Source organism: Setaria viridis, chromosome 1 (genome assembly GCF_005286985.2).
Source record: "Setaria viridis chromosome 1, Setaria_viridis_v4.0, whole genome shotgun sequence".
Lineage (NCBI taxonomy): Eukaryota > Viridiplantae > Streptophyta > Magnoliopsida > Poales > Poaceae > Setaria > Setaria viridis.
In genome coordinates this window covers 10795520-10813797 of record NC_048263.2, presented here as the reverse complement: position 1 = coordinate 10813797, position 18278 = coordinate 10795520, and the positions used below count along the sequence as shown (strand labels likewise).

At 45.7% G+C, this 18278-nt stretch overlaps 1 protein-coding gene across 1 annotated transcript; it reads left to right on the top strand.

Moving 5' to 3' along the window:
* The first annotated feature begins 2038 nt into the window (after window positions 1-2038).
* LOC140221361 (uncharacterized) lies at window positions 2039-4687 on the top strand. The gene has a single exon (XM_072290890.1). It carries the CDS (start codon window positions 2083-2085, stop codon window positions 4657-4659), a length of 2577 nt encoding a protein of 858 aa, XP_072146991.1. The 5' UTR covers window positions 2039-2082; the 3' UTR covers window positions 4660-4687.
* The last annotated feature ends 13591 nt before the right edge of the window (window positions 4688-18278 follow it).

Genomic DNA, 18278 nt, shown 5'->3' with positions numbered 1-18278 from the left:
GTGGCCTCCAGATAATGGAAGTGGAGCGCCGCTTCCTTCAGTGCATCCACTCCTGCCTCCAGATTCTTCTTTTCTTCTGTATTTTGCAGACCTGCCTAATGTGATAAGAAAGAAGCCAAACATGTAATCTCAGTAGGAGATTTAATGTGTTTTTTCTCAAAGCAAGTTTTATTTCTGGAAGTCCATAGAGCCCAGCAAATGGCTGCTAAACCAACCATATAATATTGTTTGAGCAAATTTCCGGCTACACAAACTAATTTATCTACGTGCATGGAGCTCTATCGGTCGAATCGTGGAGCATGTCATGTCTACTTGCACTAGTAAAGTCCCATAGTTGTCATTGAAGCCTGAGCCCATCTCATCATTTGCAAAGAAATTTGCTAAACAAAACAATATGCAAGAAAATGGTTAGCTCCAGGAACTCTGCACAAATATGCTGGCTTCCCATGAATAAAATGCTGCTGACAATGTACTGATCTGAGGAATACTATAATAAACTGAAACTGCACGTACGATACATGCTAGAGTATCTCAATTAGTCTTCATAAACAAGAGCACACTGACGAACTACACTGTACTTTGGGGGAATTCAGGCTGTTGCCGTGGAATTCAGGCTGCTGCTTCGTCAGATCAAGGACTTGCCGCTCATGTACCTGCAATCTTCTTCTTGCTCATAAACTTTTCATCTGCCATTCGATGAATCCAGTAACTATGAAGAAAGCTCTATTCGGGCGTGGGCGTGGCTAATAAATAACCTTTCGGGTTTTGTACAAAAAGTAGTCTCTGGAGTACTTGCTATATGTTGAGATTAGCCGGTTGATAAGGCTGTGCAAGCCGGGCACGTTGAGGTGTCGCTTGGTGCTTGGAGAGTCCGTCATAGGTTATTGGATTTGATGAGAAAAAAACGACACTGCTTAAAATATTCCATCAATTACTACATCTACCAGGTTTGATGTTTCTTGTCAAATTCGCGTATATGTGTTACTAGCAGCGTGTTCAGGTTAAACACGAGTATGGAATAGAGATGGAGAGCGAGGAGTTGATCAAATCCAACACCGTGACGCTAAAATTTTAAATATTAAAAACTAAATCAATCTACCTCGGGTGATATTCAGAACAGGCTGCTCGAGTTTTAATAATCTGGCCATCCCCTGTCAAATCCAAGTGAACAAAGTAATAAGGACAGCAGAGTGATCTGCACGTGCATCACTGAGCTCGAACCAGCTTGCTGCTCAGAAGAGAAATATACCACATATCTACTCATCAAGCATCTATACAAGCTGTAACTAATATAACCTTTGTTGTCGGACGCGGCAGCATCAGGTTTTGAGATCAGCATACCTGAATGATGCATGACTCGAAGCTCCAGCACATTACATGGCACATGGCGCCATGGTTCCTAGTTTGGTGTGTTGATCTATGCAGCAAAACTGCACTCACAGCTTTGATCTAACAAGGTCGACAAAATGATATTCAGATACTATCGGTACTTCAGAACTCCTGTTTGGATCCCTGTACTCGTTTACCATTTATTTCAACTAAATGCAGATCTTGGGCAGTGCCAACTAATCTGAATACCTGTCATTTTATGCTTCTTTTGGAATCCGTGTATAGATCTTCCAAGGTTTAAATTTCAGGGTCAACTCGTGTGCAGGAGTAGTTGTCAATTGACTGGCACGATCCTTCAGGTCCGTAAGATTCTGCATGCGCGGAGAGCCGTGCACGCTGCATAATGTCAACGGAAACAGCACAGCAGTATAGTGTCGAAGCGCGTCTGTTCCATTTAAACAATTATATCTCTGTGATGAAAGCTCCAGCAGCTGACACTAAATTGGTTAATAAAAACAAGGTCGGTGATGGGGAAGCTTCTGCAGCTCAGATCCGTGTAAACACTAGCCAATAACCTGTGTACTCGGTCTCGCAAGGCCTGTAGCGCGTCCGGCATGGGAGCGCAGGCTGGCTATTCACTCTTGTGCACGAGTGTGAGCACTATAAATAGAGGCCACCTCCTGCTCATGCAATACAAGCCATTGAGCAGGCAAGAACCTCTCTTGCTGCTGTCTACATTGGCGTTCTCACGTCATGAGACTGCGTGCAGTACTCCTACCACTTCTCATCCTTGCCCTCATAGTCCATGTTGCTCAAGTTGATGGTAAGCCCCAAGACAGGGGACATGGCTCAGACTCCAAAGGTTATGGCGAGCAGAAGTCCAACAATGGTGTTGGACCAGTGAAGAATCCGCACTGCCCAAAACCAGGGCTTGGTCCGGACCCCCATGGCGATGGCCATGGGCCACCAAAGAATATTGCGTGTGGTGATGGACAAGACTCACCAGCACAACCCGGGGCTCCCTCTGATCAAGGTAATGGCCAATCACCACCACCGCCCTCCCCAACCATGCCTCCAAGCTACCAACCAACCAATCCATCATCGCCAACAACTCCATCAAGCCCTCAATCCACAACACCGACCTATGGCGGTGAACAACCACCACCATCACCATTGTTTACTCCCCCAACTATAGCTCCAACATATAGCCAACCATCGCCACCACCATCAACTCCCTCTACCACACCTCCAACCTATCAAGTAAATAGCCCACCACCTTCGGCGCCATCTAGTATCCCTGCCACGCCTCCAACATACCAAGGTAATAGTCCACCCACAACACCTTCTAGTCCGCCCGTTGTTCCACCAATCTATCAAGCTGGAAACCCTCCACCACAAACCAACCAAGAAAGTAACCCACCACCTCTATCAACATTCAGTCCACCTGCCAATCCCCAAACATACCAAGGTAATACTCCACCACCTTTTAGTCCCCCTGTTGCACCTCCAACAAGTCCGACTAACAACCCTCCACCTTCATCGTCTTCTACTTCTCCCGCTACACCTCCAACCTATCAAGTTGATAGTCCACAACCTACAGCACCATCTAATCCCCCTCCATCATCTCCTACTCCCTTAGCTACACCTCCAATCTATCAAGCCAACAACCCACCTCTTCCACCAACTTCTAGTACCCCTTCCACACCTCCAACTTATCAAGTCAATAATCCACCACCTCCACTAGCTTCTAATCCACCCGTTACACCTCCATCTATTCCACTACCTCCACCACCTTCTACTCCCCCTGCCACACCTCCAATCTATCAAGCAAACAATTCTCCTCCTCCACCAGTTTCAAGTCCCCTGACCATGCCTCCAACCTATCAAGATAGCACACCACCACCTCCTCCACCATCTTTTACTACCCCCTCAACACCTCCAACCTATCAAGATCCACAACCTCCAACACCTTCAAGTCCCTTGGCCGCACCTCCAAGCTATCAAGATAACAACCCACCTCTTACACCACCTTCAAGTACTCCTATCACACCTCCAACTTCGCAAGTTAATAGTCCACCACCTCCACCAACCACACCTCCATCAAATCCGCTGCCTCCGCCTACTTCTACTTCCCCTGCCACACCTCCAACCTATCAAGAAAATAATCCTCCACCTCCACTAGCTTCTAGTCCCTCAGCCACGCCTCCAACCAATCAAGCTAGCATACCCCCACCTACACCACCATTTACGGCCCCAGTAACACCTTCACCCTACCAAGTGAGCAACCCGCCACCTCCACCAACTCCTACTACCTCAGCCACACCTCCAACCTATCAAGTTGATAGTCCACCACCTCCAGCACCATCTACTCCTCCTCCATCAGCTTCTAGTCCCTTAGCTATACCTCCAACCTATCAAGACAACAACCCGCCTCATCTGCCTCCTTCTATTACCCCTGCCACACCTCCAACTTATCAATTCAATAGTCCACCACCTTCACCAGTTTCTAATGTGCCAGTCACACCTCCATTTAGTACACTACCTCCACCAACTTCTGCTCCCTCTACCATACCTCCAACCTATCAAGAAAACAATTCTCCACCTCCACAAGCTTCAAGTCCCCCGGCCACACCTCCAACCTATCAAGCTAGCACACCACCACCTGCACCATCTATTACTACCCCAATGACACCTCCAACCTACCAAGTAGGCAATCCGCCACCTCCACTAGCTCCAAGTACCTCTGCCACACCTCCAATATATCAAGTTAATAGTCCACCACCTCCAGCACCTTTTAGTCCCCCTGCCACTCCTCCAACCTATCAAATTAATAACCCACCACCCCCACCACAATTTTCTACTCCCCCATCTATGCCTCCACCCTATCAAGATAACTTCCAACCCCCACCACCACCAATGGGTCCTCTTGCCACTCCTCCAAGTTCACAAGGCAATGGTCCATCACTGCCACCACCAACATCATCCAATCCCCCTCCACCTCCAGCATACCAAGCTCCACCACAGCCTGTTCCCCCTAATGGGCCTCAAGGATGGCAACAAGTAAATAACCCCCATGAAACCTTGTACTGGCAAATTGGAAGGTTTATAGTGCTTATGCATAAACTGGTTTACAATAAGGACCAGTTTACACTCGTGGATGTGATGTCAGTAAGCATGCAGCCTGCGGGTAAGGGCAACAACTACTTTGTTGTATTTAAAGCTGCGGATGAAAATAGGAAAGTTAGAAGATATCAAGCACTTGTATGGGGCATACCAGGGTCAACAGCGCAACCATGGAAAGTGTTGTCATTCCAAGTCATAGGAGATTGAGCTCCCGATGAATACAATACATTAAGAATATCCTGTGCATGCAAGATTATGATTACATGATTTAGTTCTATTGTAAAATTTTACATTTTATAGAATTAGTAGATATAATCACCACGTCATGTTTTCTTGTTATATTATACCTTAGTTCTTCATCATTTATGTAGCAAATTAAAAGAGGGTTCTGTTAGCGTCACACCCTAAAATTTTTGGATTTTAGGATGTTATTAAAAAGAATAATTAAACAATGTTTTTCTCTTAATTTTAAATTTTATTTCCAACATTTATTTTCTTGATAGGAAATGTAGTATAGGAAAACAATTGGTTGTTTTTCTAAATTAATTAGTATTGCTCTATGTGTGTTGCATTCATGCCGATGCATCTTGATGTTTATTGAGTGCAAATGTTTTAAAATGTGTTTAGATAACGACTAGGTTCTTTTGAGAATTTTCCAGCTTTTTCTAGAATTTATTCTCATTTTCCTAGAGCTAAATCTATTTATTAGAAGGCTCTAGTTCCTTTTTCATGGATTCCAAGTATTTTATTTGGATTCCTCGTGTCCCAATCTACCTCTAGGATTTTTCCTGGAATTTTTTGGATTTTTCGTAAATTAAATGAATTATCTAGAATTTTTCTAGATTTTTCTTTCACGGGAAATCATTTCTAAAAAAAGAAATCCTAATCTATCGGGCTGAGCCCTTGTGGCCCAACCCGCTTTGGCCTGCCAAAGCCCATATGAGCCCGCGGTTGGGGCAGCTCCACTTGAGTTGTATGCTACCGCCAGCTTTGGCATGCGCGCCAAGCCGTGAGGCCTAGTCCACGCCTCTATAAAGGACGACGCCTCCTCCCCTGCTCACCATGCTACCCCTGCTCGCGCCTCGCCTCATTCCTTGCCCAGCGCCACCGCCATCCGAGTGGACGGAGCTGAGCGCTGTTGTCGGCCTTCCGCGCTTGGTTCGCCGTGACCACTGTCCGAAGGAGGAAACGGCCACTGCCAGGAGCTTCGCATTGCCGATGTCAGTGTTTTAACTCGGCAACCTATCAAGGGAGTACCCGAGATAGAGTTTTGCTTGGTGGGTGTCGCCGAATTCAAGGAGTCGATGGTGACACAGGGACACGATTTAGATAGGTTCGGGCCGCTAGATCGCATAATACCCTACGTCCTGTGTGTTGTATGCTTGTATTCGATTGAACTTGTTTGGAGGGGGGTCCCTGCCCGCCCTTATATATCCGGGGAGTAGAGTTACAGGGTAGTTTTGAGTACAAGAGTACTAATCGGACAAGACTATAGAGTCCTACTCTAACTCGCAGAGTAGTTTTCTTGTATCCCGACTAGCTTTCACGACTTCCATGTAGTCTATGTTGCCCTGTAGCATAGTCTTCATGTCCTGATACGTATTGAGTACGTCCCCTTGAGTGGGTCCGTACAAACCCTCTAGTGGGTCTGGGCATGTATGGTTGACAAGCCCCTGAGTACTTTGTAGTCAAATGAAAAGGTTCCGAGTACTCAGCAGACATTGCTCAACTAGTCCTCGGTGCTTGTTGAGTACCTCTGTCGTGGTTAGTCTTTCGAGTACTCGAATTCTGTCATGCGGCTGGAAGGTACTCATGTCCCATTCTGACATTGGTTTTGAGTAGTCTGTCTTCAAGTCTTTTATATGAAAGTGCGATGAAAATCGCACTCCATATGGAGTAGCCCCCAAGCCTTAGGTTGAATCGAAGAATCAGGCTGAGGGTCAGACTAAATTTGCTTCATCTTTCCTTAATCACTGAAGAAAAAGAAAATTTTATCCAACGGGCAAGGTGTATGCAGCCCCTGAGCGCTTTGATCGACTACACTTCAGGCGATGAAAGGGTCAACCATGATCAACGTGACCATTGGACTTCATAAATCTTGAGAGCATCAGACCGTTGCAAAATTACCGGCTCCGTTACCAGAATCTCGGGGCCGTTTTAGATCCGTTGCTCTGTTATAAAAGATAAGGGTGGTAGCCTCCATGGTTTACGCTTCCGGCCATTCCCATTTGTTTACTCTCTATCTTGAAAAAATCCTAACGCCGCCACTTGCGCTGCCGTCGCCATTAGCCAAAACTAGCGATCTTAAGTAGCTTCCTCTTCCTCCCCTTACGCCCTCCGTGGTGATACGTGTAAAGAAGATGGGGAAGAGAATCGACAAGTCCAAAGGAAAGACCACGGAGGGTTCGACGAAGGAGTCCAAGAAAGGGAAAGAGCCGCAGATCATGCCCAAATGTGGGCCTACCGATCAGACCTCCCCGCCGAATCAAGCATCTGCTTGGAGGATGTCCACCATGAAGAAAGAGGCCATCCAAGAGTTGGTAGATGCAAAACTGCTGCAGGAGGAGGCGGTCGTGAATTGGAGGTGCGCCTATGCCAATGCCTGGAATTTTGAGACCCATCCAAAAGAGACTGTGATTTGGGCTCATTTTGTGGAGAGAGGACTTGCTGTTCCTAGATCCGAGTTCTTCAGAGGTATCCTCAACTTTTATGACCTTCATCTTGTTCATTTGAACCCTAATGGGATATTGCATATCGCAATCTTTGTGCATCTCTATGAAGCGTATTTGGGGATATAGCCCCATTTTCATTTGTTTCGCAAGCTTTTCCGCTGCAAGCCCCAGCCTAGTCAAGATAGGATGGTAGTACTCGGAGGTGCGTGGTTTCAGCTGAGGGACTCCGATCTGTATCTGGAGTATGAGACTCCAGCATCCCACGGCGTCTAGAAGGAAAAGTGGTTTATATTGAGAACCATGATCCTCCAATGCTAGTGATAACCGGGTACCGGCCAAAGTACTCGAGCAAGTGGCTCGAAGAGCCTCGCATTGAGGATAGTCTTCAAGTGGCTGAGTTGCTGTAGAGGAACGCAGACTTGAAGAAGGCTGAGCTGACTGGGGTTAATGTTGTTGCCAGTTTTTTGAAAAGAAGAGTACAACTATTGCAACTGCGCCAATCTTGGGGCTATGAGTACTCAGGTTTTGATGATCCTTCACGAATGTTTGCTGATGATATATTTGATGAAGCGGTTGAAGAGTTGTTGGGAAAAATTTTCAAGAATTTCCAAGGAGCGCCCGAGGTTGACGAGTCTGTTCAAGAGTTTGACAACTGGTATAAACCCAGAGAGGTAACTTGCTTTCCTTTTGAGTATCCATAATTAGTAGTCATCATGTTTGCCAACTAGTAATTCCTTATACAGGAGGATGTTCTTTTATACTTTTCTCCTCCTCCTCCTGATGTTGATGTTGCAAAAAACGCAAGATCTGTGTACTATGTGCACTTGCTTGATGATTCATTAGAATAGGAGGAGGAGGATGAGGACTCTGAGCTACTTAGTGATTTAGATATAGCGTCATCTGACTCTGAGTTGTCTGATCAAGCCTTTTTGTAGTCTCTAGTTCTTAAAGGGTATCAAATTGGGGTTGATACTTCAAAGTGTCCAACGGAAGATGTTGGTGGTGAAGAGGTCCAGGCTCCAATGCTGAAAAAGAGATGGACCGGAATACATAAACGATCGGTTAGCAAGCATTTAGAGACGTTCAAAACTCCACCGCCAATAGTTACCTTTTGGGAGTATGAGTACTTATATAACTTCTATGAGTAGACTAGTCTTGTTTTGTGCTTGCAGGTTGTTGACAATGTGGATGAGGACATTGAGGAGGCCGCGGACACGATGTACGGAGCTACCAAGACTACCTCTGATGATGTAGTCACGATAGCGAAAGACACGGCTGCCAGCGTGATTGCTCTGGATGCTGAGGCCGTTGAACTTGAAGTTTCAAGTGGCAGGGCAGGCGATCCGTCAGAAGCTACTATAAGTGGAATTGTGAAAATGCCTGAGGCAGTTTCCGACACCACCTTGCCCAAAGTCCTTGCTAGCGGTGAGTACGCGAGTACTAGTAGTAGTCGCGCGTACATTGTCTCTGAGATGGTTCTTTCAGGTTTTGGCGAAGACATTGAGGAATTGCCACCCGTATCAGCTAATGAGCTAGCTCCGAGTGTATAGCCAGCCCCTGCGCTGAAGAAACATCGACAAGTTCCTCCCCGATCTACCAAGTATTCTATTGTAATGGTGTGATTACCGACTTCGATTAGTAGTCACTTTGTTGAACTTGAATCGTGTTTCATGTCAGGACTTTCGAGGATATTGTTCTCGAAAAGATGAACTCGGAACAGGTTAAAAATCCGTCGGGCGCTAACTGTACTGCGATACCCGTTGATTTGACAATCGAAGAGCCGGCGCAAACAGGTGAAGTAACTCTCGCAGCCACCATACTGCAGGATGTAATATCTTTGCTTGAGGATCCATCACTGCCAACCCCCGTGAATGTTAATAACAAACTTTCTCCCGCAGCCGAGTTTGCAGCAACTACAACAGTGACGAGCATCGAAGAGGGGGCTATGGTAGTCTCGTAGTGTGTCCGGGCATCTAGGGAAGAAGTTGTGTCAGTTGTTGATCGTGCATCGGAGAAGGATATTTTAGAGGCTGGAGCTTCTTTTTCTCAGCAACTAATCCTTACACCGAATGTGGCGACCGAAGCCCTGGAGCTACCATAGAAAGTTGAAATTTTTGAAAAACCCCTAGAAGAGCTGCCGTCGATATCGGAATTTGTAAACTTGCACCAACAGATGATGGCTTCTACTCAGGTACTTGATTTGAGAGCTTAATTACATAGCCTGGCACCAATTGCACTCGTGAAGTCAATTGTGTAGGATTTATATGAAAGATCCCACAAGAATATCCAAACTGTCCAAGAACACAGTGAGGCTGTGCGTTGTGTGGCGCAATTGCAAAAAGATATTACTGAGGAGCGCCGCTACACTGCTTATTTCTTGAAGAAATATCAAGATGCCGTTGAGTCCTTTCAAATTGAAAGGCATGATTTTGAAGTCGAGAGGAGTCGTCTGGCAATGCAAAACAAATCTTTGCAGCAGAAACTGGAGGGTGAGTACTTGTACTTATATTTTGTTGATCAAAATTCTTGTATTCTTTCAATCTTTCTGACTGCATTGTCTTCGTTCTTTATAGAGCTAAAGGGTCAAGAAGCCAGACTTAACAGTAAAGTTTTGGACTGGAGGAATGCACATAGTCGCGCTGCCGACGAGGTTGAGCAGCTCACGGCTCAGTTGGTGGAGGTGAGGGAAAACTGCGAAAAAGAGACGCATCGGCAGCGAAACTTTGTTGTTATGTTGGCCGAAGCTATGCTTGCTGTCAGAAGTCATGCAGCCTCTTTGTAGAAGAAAGAGCAAGATCTTAAACAATTATCTGACGCAGCGCGGGCTTTGATTGATGTGATAGAGCCTCCATAAGAAGGAGTGGAGTCCCGCACCTTAATTGCGATATTGAGGGATGCACCGGCCCAGATCACCAATATGGCAAAGTCCGTTTGCAAGCAAGTGTTGGCGATTGTGAAGTCCTTTATCCAAAGGCAAATTTGGCGCTGGTTGCTGATGGTATCATCGAAGATTGTAGCAATGAAACATATACACGGTATTTGGAGGAACTGGAGCCGGTCGCCGAGCGTGTAGCGGGCTTTATTAATGTAGAGTAGTCTCTGGTTGCTATAAAGACTTGAAGTTTTTACTGATAGACTCGATGCGTCTGAATAAGTATCTGCTATTTCTCTTGGGGTGTTTGACTATTGTATACATGAGTACTTGCTTGCGGATCTCCACTATGTAGTCTTGTGAGTAGTCGTCCATGTAGGCCCCAGTTGTCAGGAGCGAGCATGTGATCGTAGTGGTCATTGCATTATTGTCGTAAAGTTGCAAAGACACACGAGTGTACTGTGAAGGACTTGGCGGTTTGTATTCTGAATGGTTCACGTGCGAATTTTGATTCTGCTCAGGCAGGCTTTCACGTGGATGTTGTCCTTGAGTAGGACAAGTCGAGTTACTGTGGAGTCACGGATGCGCTTATTCTGCCTAGCCTTCCGGCTATAAATAGTCCCCCGGCTGCCATTGCTGAGACATGGATCCGAGTATAGTGATGGTTGGTCTTAGGTTGCTTCTCTTTGATAGTAGCAAGTTTCCAATGAGCACCCTGGTGCTAGAAGATTCCTCGTAGTGAGGCTCCACATTCCCTCCACAAATCTCCATGCTAGGAGAGATAACTGTGATAGAAGAATCCTCATAGGAGGATATGCCGTGTGCTCGATCTTTTCCCCTACTCTCTGGTAGTAACCATGCTGGAGCTCGCAGGTGAAGGATGATGAGCTTCACGGTCTTTATCCAGTTGTCTGGTCAAGGATGGAGGCATGGTGCTAACTGTTCACTCTCTCTACAATGTCTCGGGATGAGACTCAAGTACACGATGTGTGCTTGAAGTCCAGTTCTGAGTACTTGTAAGAGGGAGAGGGTGTTGATGAAGGCAGTGGAACTAGAGTGCATGAAGCCCCAATCTCCATCTATGACACCGCCGAGGGGAGGAGAAGGGCACAACTGCCTAGAGCGCAGCTTCCTTGTGCGCACTCCTTGCTTCTTGGCGGTTCTTCCTCGTGGACTACGAGTAGTCACCAGGCTCAAGTGTATCCTTATGATATAATAAAAGTCTGGGACTTCTGTTGTAACTGCCAGTAGCCAGTTGCTTGCAGTCGTTATTGTGCACTTGTGTTGTACTCCAAACACCCCGACTTCTTTAAAGTAGAGTTAACTGTTGTAATCCTGCAAAATTTCATTAATACAAAAATTGCATGTAAGAAGTGAGATGAGTATTTTTTGTGTACTCTTTATCTATTTGTTGCAAAAAGACTGATGCTTAAGGCCACCGTATGAGTTGTGGAGAACTCGTATAGACTTGTTTTTGATAAGTTAGAAACAAAGCGCTAGGGCTCGTGGAGCTGTACAACTCAAGATGCTTGTTTGAAACAAGTTGAGGTCAGAACGCAGTGGCTTGTAGAGCTCAGTAGCTCAAGTTGCACCTGACCCACTTTTGCGAACAAGTCAAAATCAGAGCATAGAGGCTCGTAGAGCTGAGTAGCTCAAGTTGTAGCTGACCCACCTTTGGGAGCCGCTAGACTTGTTGAAAACAAGTCAAAATCAAAGCACAGAGGCTCGTAGAGCTGAGTAGCTCAAGTTGCAGCTGACCCACCTTTGCAAGCCGCTAGACTTGTTGAAAATAAGTCAAAATCAGAGTGCAGAGGCTCGTAGAGCTGAGTGGCTCCAGTTGTAGCTGACCCGCTTTTGCGAGCCGCTGGTTTGTAGGCAGAGACGAGTAGTCGGTAGTTGCCAATAGAAAATTTATTTGTCAAAAATGAAAGAATTGAGGCTTGTGGCCTGAGTACAGTGTCGCTTAGTCAGTTGACTCTGTGTAGTAACGACATAGGTGCTCAATGTTCCAGGAGTTTGCGATTTCTTCGTCGGAGAGTTGCTGTAGCCTGTTCGATCCTGGTCCTGTGACTTTGGATACGATATAAGGCCCTTCCCATGGGGAGTTGAGTTTGTGTACCCTGTTGTGTCTTGAATGCACTTGAGGACCATGTTGCCAATGTTGAAAGAACGTTCTTTGATGTTGTGATCGTGATAATGGCGAAGTCCTTCAAGGTATCTTGCTGACTGTACGAGTGCTGCACAGCATAATTCTTCCAAATTGTCGAGGTCTCAGCGTCTTGTTTCCTCTGCTACCCCTTCGTCGTATTGTTTGACCGCAGGGGATCTCCACGTGACGTCAGTAGGAAGTATGGCTTTTGACCCGTAGACAAGGATAGTGGCGGAGGGAGGGGGGCACGGGGGGCCTGGCACCCCTTACCCTATGCAGCATCCGCCCTTGCCCCTGGTGGCCTGGGCCTCTCCTAGCAGGGTGGCACCCCCTGGTGGCCTGTGTGCCTGTCGGCCTGTCACCAGTCACCCCTGGCGAGCGGCCTGCCGGGCTGGCCCAATAAAAAATTAGAAGCCCCTCTAAGGAGTCCTAGCCCTGGAATAGTCCGCCCCTGGTAGCAGATTAGCAAATAGGCACATCAGGTCAAAACGTATTCCACCCCTGGTAGCAGTTTTTTGTTCCTAGCTCGCGCCGCCAGTCGAATCATATTCCAACGCCGCCAGTCAAAAAAGCAAATAGGCACATCAGGTCATCCATCATCAGGACATGAGCACAAAGCACCAAAGTACGAGGACAAGGATGAATGGATGATGCCAATTGCCATGTTGGATCCGAGCCATGAGTAGCAGGCTAGCAGCGTCTCAGGACTGTGGTTTGTTTTTCTAGGTTACAGATCTTAGGGATTTTTTTTGTGTTTGATGCATTTTTTTTGTGTTTCATGCCTTTCATGGTGCATGTACAGATGATTTTTTTTCCAATCCAATTGAATATCTCAAAAGCGGATGGATTCTTGCACAAAACAGATGACCGGAATTTCATCCACAAGCAGGCTGCTTTTTTGCATCTGACATATCATTGACATGACTCGCTATTGTTTTCTTTGCCAGGCGCCAGATTGTTGCTGTCCGTAGGTAATCCATAATCATAAATCATCCAGTGATATTCTCTTATCTAATTAACAGTCACTAGTGATTCTAAATTTCCCTCTCTAATTTAAGTACTGATGATATTATTACAGCGTACGATCTTGCTGCTAGTTGAAGAGCTAAATTTAAGTTGATAGATATGTAATTTTATTTTGGTTAAGACTTGTGAAACATGCTATTATTATATCATTATATGTGACTAAAACCAGCTCACGTGGCTATCAGTTCTACGTTGCTTTATCCATTGCCCCCCCCCTACCTCAAATCCTAGCTCCGCCCCTGGACAAGGAAGTAGGGTGACTGCCTAGTAGGCTTGCATGGTTGAGTACGTAGTCCCCAGAGAATGTTGGGTAATTCTTTGAGCCACTTGCCTCCTTTGATGTTACCGATGTCGTGCAGCCTTTTCTTGAGAGCTTCAGGTATCATGCTGTTAGCACACTTGACCTGGCCATTGGCTCTTGGGTGAGCGACGAAGACATAACAAACGTCAACTCCGCTATTCTCGCAGTACTCCCAGAACTCATGATTGTTGAAGTTTGAACCCAAATCTGTGATGATCCTATTTGGGAAACTATTGCGGTGAACTATTTCGTCTAGGAAGTCTAGAACCCTGTCAACCTTGGAGCAGGTGACTGGTTTCAATTCGATCCACTTGGTGAACTTATCAATGGCAACAAGTACTCGATTGAATCCTCCTGGGGCTGTTCGGAGTGGACCAATCATGTCGAGCCCCCAGCATGCGAAAGGCCACGTTGGAGGTATGGTGATGAGTTTGTAAGCAGGAACATGTTGTTGCTTGAAAAAAAACTGACAGCCTTGACATTTGCGGACTAGTTCTGCTGCATCTACCAGCACAGTTAGCCAATAAAATCCCGCTCTGAAGGCTTTGCCTACTATTGTTCGTGAGGATGCGTGGTTGCTGCAAATTCATTTGTGTATTTCCTCCAAGATGTCTTTGCCGTCTTCGCGAGTAACGCATTTCATGAGTACTCCCGAGGATGCTCCTCTTCTGTAGAGTTTATCTCCGACTAGAGTGTAGTTTTTGCCTCGCCGTGAGACTTATTCTGCCTGTGTCTTGTCGGAAGGTAGCTTGTGCTCTTTAATGTAGTCGATAAAAGGAGTCCTCCAGTCTACCTCGATCATCATGATCTCCCGGTCTGGTGGACCCTTGCTAGTGGTTGCTGGAGTTGCTTGTTCTATTATGGATGGCTTGTGAAGTTCATGAACAAAGATGTCTGTTGGGACTTCTGTGCGTGTTGAACCCATTTTGGATAAAACGTTAGCAGCAACATTGTTGTCACGGACCACATGGTGAAATTCGAGGCCTGAGAACTTGTTCTCTAGTTTGCAAACTTCCCTGCAGTATGAGTCCATGTTTTCCTTATTGTGATCCCACTCGTCGTTGACTTGGTTGATGACTACTAATGAGTCACCATAGACTAGTAATCTTTTGATGCCTAGTGAAATTGCTAGGCGAAGACCGTGTAGAAGTGCTTCGTACTCGGCTTCATTATTTGATGCTTCCTAAAAGATTTGAAGAACGTACTTGAGTTGTTCGCCTTTTGGGGATATTAAGAGTACTCCTACGCTGGCTCCCTCAAGCTTGAGAGATCTGTCGAAGTACATGACCCAGTGTTCAGGGCGTTTCTATCAGTGTAGGCAATTGATTTTCCCTCCACTCAGCCATGAAGTCGACTAGAGCTTGAGATTTAATTAGTGTTCTAGGTCTGAATTCTAAGGTCAATGCTTCGAGTTCCATTGCCCACTTTGAGATTCTGCCCGTGGCGTCCCAATTGTGGAGGATTTCGTTGAGCGGGAAGTCAGTGATGATGGCTATGTTGTGTTCCTAGAAATAGTGTCGTAGTTTCTGCGAAGTGAGTAATATGGCGTAGAGTAGTTTCTGGACCGGTGGGTACCGTGTCTTGGAGTCTGAGAGTACTTCGCTGACAAAGCATACTGGTCTCTGGACTTTGTAGACGTGGCCTGGTTCAGATCTTTTGACTACTATTGTTGTGCTAACAACATGAGTAGTTGCAGCGATGTACAAGAGTAAGTCTTCATTTGGATTTGGAGCTGTGAGGATTGGTAGCTTTGACAGGAAATCTTTCAGTTGTAATAGAACCTTATCTGCCTCCTCTGTCCATTGAAAATTTGTCTTGTCGTTTGAGTCATTTGAAGAAAGGTAAACCCCATTCTCCAAGTCCTGATATGAATCTGTTTAGAGCCGCCATGCAGCCTGTGAGTTTTTTAATGTCTTTTATGCCAGATGGAGCTTGCATGTTAGTAATGGCAGAGATTTTCTCAGGATTTGCTTCGATGTCTCGATGGCTGATGATGAACCCAAGTAATTTCCCTTATGGTACGCCAAAAACGCACTTGGTAGGATTGAGTTTCCATCGAAATGCTCGCAGGCTTGTGAAAATTTCTTCTAAGTCTGTGATTAAATCATTTGGATTTCTAGTTTTGACTACTACATCGTCCACATAGACTTCCACATTGCGGTCTAGTTGTTTCTCAAAGCACATTTGAATTGCACATTGATATTTTGGACCTGCGTTCTTCAACCCAAAGGACATTATCTTGTAGCAGAATGCTTCGAAAGGGGTGATGAATGCGGTTTTGGCTTGGTCTTCTTATTTAAGAGCTATCTGGTGATATCCTGAGTAACAATCAAGGAAGCAAAGTAGTGCGCACCCGGTTATGCAGTCGACTACTTGGTCAATTCTGGGAAGCCCAAAGGGATCTTTGGGGCAATGTTTGTTGAGGTCTGTGTAGTCGACACACATCCTCCACTCGTTGTTGTTTTCTTTCAAACTAAAATAGGATTGGCTAGTCAATTAGGGTGGAAAACTTCCTTTATAAACCCTGCCGCGAGTAATTTGGCTAGTTCTCTTTTAATCGCATCTCTTCTATGTTGAGCGAATCTTCGTAGTCACTATCTTTTTGGAGTAGCTTTAGGATCGATGTTGAGTGAATGCTCGATCAGCTCCTTGGGCACACCTGGCATGTCAACTGGTTTCCACACAAAGATGTCTCGGTTTGCCCGAAGGAAACCGACGAGCGCGCTTTCCTATTTGGGATCAAGCCTTGTTCCGATCAAGGCTATTTTGGATGAATCGCCAGTTTCGAGGTCAATGGTTTTGAAATCCTTGTCGTTTGCTGGCTTGACTTTAGTAGCTCCCAACTTATTTTCTAGGATTTCGAGTTATGCTGGGGTAAGCTTCTTTAACGTGGTGAACACTTGTTGCATGGAGCTGGGCACTTGAGTAGTTGTAGCTATCTCAACAGCTTCCGTGTTGCATTCATATGATCATCGCAGATCTCCGCGAAGAGATAGTTCTCCTTTTGGTCCAGGCATTTTCAGTAGCAAGTACACGTAGTGAGGGATGGCCATGAACTTTGCCAGGGCTGGTCTTTCGAGGATGTCATGGTAAGAAGTCTTGAAGTCAGCCACCTCAAACTTGATGTACTCTGTGCGGTAATGTTCTTTGGTACCGAAAGTGACAGGTAAGACAACTTGTCCTAGTCAGATGGCTGCATTGCCTGGAACAATTCCATAGAAGGGAGAATCCATTGGGGTAAGCATATCGGTGATGTCGAGGCCCATCTTGCTTAGAGTCTTTGTGAAAATGACATTGAGTCCACTGCCGCCGTCAATGAGTACTTTGGTTAGTCTTGAGCCTACGACAACTGGGTCTAGTACCAGAGGGAAACACCCTGGTTCTAAGAAGTTGGTCCATTGATCCTTTTTGCTGAAGGTAATGGGTACCTCAGACCATTTGAGAGGTGTAGGGGTGGCTGGTTCTATAGCTATGATTTCTCTGACTACTAATTTATTGGATCGCTTGGAGGTAGTGCCTGGAATTCCATCGAAAATGATGTTGACGGTCTTGGATGCTGCCTGGAACTTGTCTTCGCCATCTTCAGTTTCATCCATCTTCCCCGTGCCCTTGTTCTTATTGTTGTTATTGTTATTGTTGTTGGTGGGAGGTTCTGGCAAATCTTGCATAACTCTACGAAGGCTATAACGGTCTAATCGTGCTTGCTGCGCAGCCATGGGTATTGTATCTTGAGTAGTTCATTGAATGAAGGGCCATCATTTTGTTTGTTTGTTCCTTTCTTGCTTCAGTTTGACATCACTGCAATGGTATTTTCTGGTTTGCGCTTGCGATTCTGATTGCCTGAGTAATTGCTTTGGTGATCGACGTTGTATTTTCTATCTTGTTCTTGATTGTTGCTTTGGTTATTGTTGTCATGTCCGTGATTGCAGTGTGAATCAAACCTTTCGCGCTCCTTGTCTTCTTTGTTTGCTCATGACTGAGCCATAATTTTGAGTTCTTTGATATCCGCTAGCCGGCGTCTGCCAAAGTCTTGGAACATGCGTCGGTCCCAGAGACCATTTTGAAAACATTCAATCACATCTGCTTCTGAGATGTCGACAATTGTAGCCTTTTTGTCAAAATAACAGTGTAGGTAGCTGCGTAGGGACTCATCCTTCTGCTGCTTAACCTGGGCCAAGTCAATTCTGTTGCCAGGACGCTACATAGCTCCCACATAGTTGCTTGTAAAAGCTTTCTTTAGATCAGACCCTAAGTTGATGGAATTAGGCTTCAAAGATTCAAGCCAAGTTAGTGGTGCTGGTTCCATGCATATGGGAAACTGGATGACTTTTGTATCATCGTGTCTGCCTGCAGCTTGGACTGCTAATGCGTAGCAGCGGAGCCACTAAACTGGGTCTTGTTTGCCATCATATTTAGTGATGCCCATTGGTTTGAATTTCTCTAGGAGAGTAGTCTACATGATTCATCTTGTGAAAGCGGGGAAGTGGTCATTGTCATCACCCTCAACTTCACGTTCATGACGGCAGTTGTTGATTATATCTCTAGTGTCATGATTGTGATTTAATGTTTCTCGAAGATCACTGATGTGCGAGGGTTCTGGATTTGCTCTGCGGTGGCATGGTCCTTCCGCGGAGGCTGTACGATTACCCTCAGCTGCATCTCTGTTTCATCTTGGAGCTTCGAGTACATCCCTATGTTGTCTTGGTTCATCATGTGGTTTGTTTGAGAGTCTTGCATTGTCTCTACTATCATTATGATGACTTGGGTTACGAAGCATGAGTGGGATTGGTGTTTCTTTGTCAAGGA